Genomic DNA, 5757 nt, shown 5'->3' with positions numbered 1-5757 from the left:
AACTATTAAACATAAGAAATGTATTTCTTTTATATAAAATCTACAGGAAAACAAAACAGTGCTAAACAGTCAGAGATCTTGTTACACAGAACAACAGAAGAGCTTGCAATCAGCCCGTAGAGCGCGTCAGGAGTCCGACACTGCGGGTCCGAATCTGTCCATTGTCTGTACCACAAGTGCGAGGTGCTCCAGGAAAGAGCTGACGGACACTCGGAGGATACGGGCTTCATCCGCCTGCCAATGTCTGCACAAATACAACATAACGCTGCGATCAGAGATTCATTCCAAGAGCACCGTATCTAAACACAATGCAGGCAGCCATTCTGACAGCTAAACCAACATATATAAAAATACAGTCTACCCGCGGGAACACATTACATCACGGGTGGCTAATATTCATAGGGCACCGATTCCAAGTCAATTTTCAGAATTATGAACCCTCCAATTAAAAAAAAAAAAAAAAAAAAAGTACAATAAATATTCATATTGATAAAAAATATAGCACTAATTGGGAGCAATTTTTGGTTGTCATATTCCAGATGCATTATACATGCAGAAGGATAACTATTTCTAAACTATTACAATGATGTACAAAATGAAAGGTGCTACCGATGCCTATGATTCAGCAACATGGCAACACTTGAGCTGGGTACACACTATACGATGCAGATCCGAACGATATATCGTACACATCGTATAGTGTGGACGCCCGATCCGTCGTTCCTGGTCATCGCTCATTGAATCGCCCCATCTGCTATGCTGCACGTCAGACGGAACGATGCAATGAACACGATGTAGCTACACGCAGCATGCAATGTTACTTCATGCCGTCGTACGACAGATCATGCAGTGTGTATGATGTATCGGTACATCGATCGCCGCATCGCTGGGTCGTACCGTCTTTCAGGTGTGTACCCAGCTTTAGGTGCCAGTTTAGTGTCTATTGCAGCAGTAACATTTCGCTATTTGATATTCTTGTGTGCTCATGGCCCCTATATTTCCATAAGACTCTCGCACAGCTGCTATATCTCGCTTTATGATTCGCCACTAATTTAGTTCCCACATCAAATAATACAAACTTCACATTTTAAACATACATAACTGTACAGGGCATGCACACTGGGGCCCTAATTCAGACCCGGTCGCAAGCGCTGAGCGCTTGCAACCGGGTCGATGTTAAGGCCCTGCGCACGCACAGCGGCCGCACTGCACGTGCGCAAGCCCCGGAGCGAGAGAGAAATTCTCTCGCTCCGGAGCTCACTACAAGAGGGGCGGCTGTCGATGTTGATCAACAGCTCGCCCCGTTTTGTAGGCGGGGCGGGGGGTGGCCACACAAACGGAGGCATTCCTGACGGAACGCCTGCCGTTTTGTGGGCGGCCGCACTGACATCAGCAGTGATGTCAGTGGGGAGCTTCCTGCTCGATCAGAGCAGGAAGCTCCCTGGGGATTGCGGTTGCCGAGACCCAACGTTAGGGACTTGTCGCAAGCCCCGATGGTCTTGACCATCGCGACCATCAACCTGGTGGGTCGCTAAAGCTGTAGGTGTTAACCTACAGCTTAGCTAGCGACCAGGAGGCCGCACTTGAAACGGCCGCCCTCTTTCAGAGAGAGCGCTCGCTTCTTGAGACCGCCTCTGAATGAGGGCCTGAGTTCTTACAGTCTGTGTATTGTACGACAGCCATTTTATCTGGTTAGTACGGGAATAAACATGGTGCACTGAAGTGCAAAAGAGCCTGACAGTATCGGCTACCCGTGAGGACCGATCAGAGACAGAGCGGGACGGGATAGTCACCAAGGTCTGGTGGGTACTTGCTCAGTTCAGTCAGTTATTTGGGAGGTGAGGCTCAGTGAGTCACCTTCTGGCCAGGACACACAATAATGAGTTGGTTCTGAGTAGGAGATGCTGGGTTCTACGGAATGGATCTGCTCAGCTGGGACAAGGTCAGAGCAGACAATGTCTGCCCATTGTTGTGGGAACAGGGTTTGTTACCGATGCCTAATCATGGTCATGGACAGTGGTCTAGCAAACCACTTACTATAGATACCATGGCTGGGTACCGGCCACCAGCTCTAACACCATTTTATTTTGACAATCAGCCCAGCTGTGACTTGAGGTACAGGAACAGGTAGATGGGGAAGACAGTAGGTCCTGCCTACTTGTTGCTCATGTTTGTAGATGTCAAGTGGTTTGTGATGGAATACTCGCTAAAATCAGCGAGGAAGCGGTGTGCGCAATTGTTTATACAGCTGGGAAGTTCTTACACTTCTGTATGGAGGGCTGGATGGCAACCACGCTGCAGGTTTTTACGCAGAAAACTATGGTTGTGTTATATTGCATGCACTTTGAAAATAACAGAAGACAGTGCCCAGAGAGCACAGATTATTACACCCTGATCGGGATACAGCTGAACATGACCACTTGGCTCCCGCAAGCTGAGGTCTGAGCTGGAGAAGAGTCACTTACACATGGAGAACATTGTCTGTGATGCTCAGGGTCTTGCTGACACCTCCTTTCCTGGGCTCTGCGTCCGGGCTCAGCGTGTCGTGAGCGATCTGGGCCTCTCTGGAGCAGGGGAAGGGCACGTGAAGCTGGCTGTACCGTAGTTATGGAAATGTAAGGGACAATCTTGTGTGTCGACAGTAACAATGGTCTTTTAGAGTCCTACTCTTAGCAGCACATCATTATGCCTGTAACAGAGGTTCCCAAACGTGGTCCTCAAGGCTCCCCAACAGTTCAGGTTTTGGAGATATCCACGGTTGAGCACAGGTGGTTAAATCAAATTGTGGTCAAGCATGGATATCCTTAAAACCTGGACTGTTAGGGTGCCTTGAGGATCGAGTTTGGGAACCTCTGGCCTATAACATAAATGTACTAAAGGCTAATAAAGCTCTGGACAAGACTGAATGTCAAACATAGATCTAAGGCATCCCCCTGGCATCACTATTCTATAAAAGCTACTGTACATATGCCCTGTTTTGCACTGTGTAATATTTCTGGCACTCTATTCCACAAACCATCATCTTTATTTTAAAGCGACATACAAGAGGCCAATGAAACGATGAATTGATAAGTATGGACATGTCACTTCTACACCCTAATCTACCATGATGACCTGTCTCCTAGCAGGGCACAGACATAGCAGAAAGGGTAGAAGAGGATGCAAAGGATTAATGTGGGCTCAGATTCAGCATATTTAATATGGACTTCCCAGCATCCTCTACTGCAGGGCTATTCAACATGCAGCCCTCCAGCTGCTGTGTGCACTACAGATAACTGCATGTCCTGCCACAGTTTTGGCTTTTAGGGCATGTTAAAACTGTGGCAGGGTATGCTGGGATGTATAGTTTCACAGCAGTTGGAGGTCTGCATGTTGAATACCCCTGCTCTACTGCATTTGTAGAGGGAGTATGATTGGCAGCAGGAGCTGCCAATTTGTCCCCCTACCAGTGTGGTGAGAACCCTTTGCTCTCTCTCCTGGCACCGGTATGCTATAAGTGCCAACTGACGTCTGCCTTTTCCTTTCTTCGCTGAATCAGAGAGTTACCTGGAAACAGCTGCACATGTACAGTATATGGCTGCAAATCTGTGTGAAAGAAGAGAGAAGCCAAGCCATGGGAGGTGCAGAGAGGGAATTAGAGCTATGGGGAGCAGCGGTAGTGAGGAGACTGATCATATCCAGTTAGTACCACAATCAGCAGTGCCAATCACCTTTTTATGACATAAAACACAAATCCTCTGCAAAATGTAATAGAAAATGTACAGTATGCAAAGAAAACAAACTAATAAAACATACACTGGCTGCGTATTTATCCCTTACACACAGTGAAATTCTGAGGGGTGAATTTATTAAACAGTCAGTTTTCACAGCTTTGACCACTGAATTTAAACAGGAAACAGCACTAAATGCAAAACCAGTCATATTTAGCAATTATTACTATTGCCATTTTAAATTCCGTGAATTGGCAGCTTTAGAAACCTGCTGTGTGTAAGGTCCTAATAGCGTGTGGTAAGCCAAAAGCAGGGACCAGACTAACAATCAGCAACACCTAGCAGCTGCCGTCTGTCTTCTGCTTGTATAATCTAACAAATGTGCATAATTAAAGAATGCTTTGGCAAAACACATTCTACTTTTACCTACACCTACCAATGGGACACATTTTCCCAGATTAATAATAGTCTACTTCTGGTTTTACCACTTATTTTCTAACTGCAACAGTCCTAGCTAAATGTGTAAGATATCTTTAATTTCAGCTATTTCACTTAACCCAGGTTATTGCATTCACAAATGAAGTGGGGAATGCAGAATATTACTAATGACAAGGAGTCAGAACGACACTCACTGTAAATACTTTAGAAAAATACAATCAACACTTTTTACAAACACTCGGGATTCTGGCGCCGGTATTCTAAGCACCGGCAAACCGACTGTCGGTATAATGACATGCCCCTATTTAGGGAACACCAACATCCTTCCAGAACGTGCTAGGGGATGTAGTCGGCATCCCGGCGTGCGAAATTCCGACGGTCTGAATACCGGTGCCGATATCCCGACAGGTTGGGATCCCAGCACCAGTATCCCAACCGCCGGCATCCCGAAGGTAAGTATCGGGGTGTTAGGGGGAGGGGAGGGTTAGGTAGCGGGGTTAGGCACCAGGTAGGGAGTGTTAGGATTAGGTTGCGGGAAGGGGGAGGTTAGGGTTAGGCTCCGGGGAGGGTGGGTTAGGTTTAGGCACCGGGAGGGAGTGTTAGGTTTAGGGTGCGGGGAAGTTAGGCTTAGGCACTATTGAGGGAGGTTAGGGTTAAGCACCGGGGAGGGTGGGTTAGGGTTAGAAAAATACTTACCATGACTTCCTATCGGGGTCAGGATTCTGGCTGTCGGTATAGTGACCAGCAGCATAGAAACAGCCGAGATTTCATACCCAACCCCGTATTAGTAGTAATCATATCTAGTAGGTGGATTGGGGAGGGTAAGTACACAATGTGTCAGTAACAGGGAGAAATTGAATTTTTACTGACATTTATCCCCCATTGCCATTGATAAGAAAATTAATGTTACATTATTACTGAATACCAGTATCAGTGAAAACACATCCTTTAACCAATTATACGTGAATATGACCTAGTAGAATACAAATCTCCTAACTACAAATTACATAATAATGTCCTATACAGGAAAACACATGTATGTACAGAGCACACACAGGCTACACGTACAATAGGATGATTACATGAAATCAATGGTAACAAGCAGACACCACCCACTTTCTACCTTCCTGACTGTCATCTCTCTCACCCAGAATGAAATCCCTTTCTTCAGTTTCAGGACATGTGAAAGGATACAAGTGCAGTGCGGGCACCGCCATCATAACTGCTGGCAAACAGTATTCATTCACCATAGAGAGCAGACGAACACGATAGACCGTCACCTTACGTCAACAACGTGGAGGACTCGACTTTTGTACCAATACGAGGTTTCGATGGGAAGGAGGCCAATCATTTGGCGACCCCTGCTGGCTGTTAGGAGAAGTGGCGAATACGTTTTCAAATTTATGCTAGACTTTGTGGGCTGCGAATTTAGCATCCAATGAAAATTGTATGAATGTTATAATTTTTTATTATCCCTTGTTTATACAATGTGGGTCATTAGTTAAATGAAAGTATTAAGGTGTCTATCAATAAATATTTGCGGCATATTCCCCGAGAACACCCGTTTTGAGGGGAAAGGAACGCAAATATTAAGTATCCCCCAGATGTA

General features: G+C 45.9%; 1 protein-coding gene across 1 annotated transcript; it reads right to left on the bottom strand.

Moving 5' to 3' along the window:
* On the bottom strand, positions 1-5442 carry LOC148481460 (EKC/KEOPS complex subunit LAGE3-like). The gene is made up of 3 exons (XM_088453501.1): positions 5343-5442; positions 2466-2594; positions 1-244 (listed from the first exon to the last, which is right to left on the bottom strand). Exons 1-3 carry the CDS (start codon positions 5396-5398, stop codon positions 127-129), a joined length of 303 nt encoding a protein of 100 aa, XP_088309627.1. The 5' UTR covers positions 5399-5442; the 3' UTR covers positions 1-126.
* Between the last annotated feature and the right edge of the window lie 315 nt (positions 5443-5757).

This window comes from Taudactylus pleione, unplaced genomic scaffold (genome assembly GCF_031769625.1).
Source record: "Taudactylus pleione unplaced genomic scaffold, aTauple2 ptg000579l, whole genome shotgun sequence".
NCBI lineage: Eukaryota > Metazoa > Chordata > Amphibia > Anura > Myobatrachidae > Taudactylus > Taudactylus pleione.
This window is presented reverse-complemented; position numbering and strand designations above follow the sequence as displayed.

What these genes read in the sequence shown, in the direction of transcription:
- LOC148481460 (XM_088453501.1), bottom strand. Translation starts at nt 5,398, where the DNA reads ATGGTGAATGAATACTGTTTGCCAGCAGTTATGATGGCGGTGCCCGCA. An exon ending in GCGGTGCCCGCACTGCACTT is followed by an intron (nt 2,595 to 5,342) that starts GTATCCTTTCAC and finishes ACTACGGTACAG; the next exon opens with CCAGCTTCACGTGCCCTTCC. An exon ending in ACAGACAATGTTCTCCATGT is followed by an intron (nt 245 to 2,465) that starts GTAAGTGACTCT and finishes GTATTTGTGCAG; the next exon opens with ACATTGGCAGGCGGATGAAG.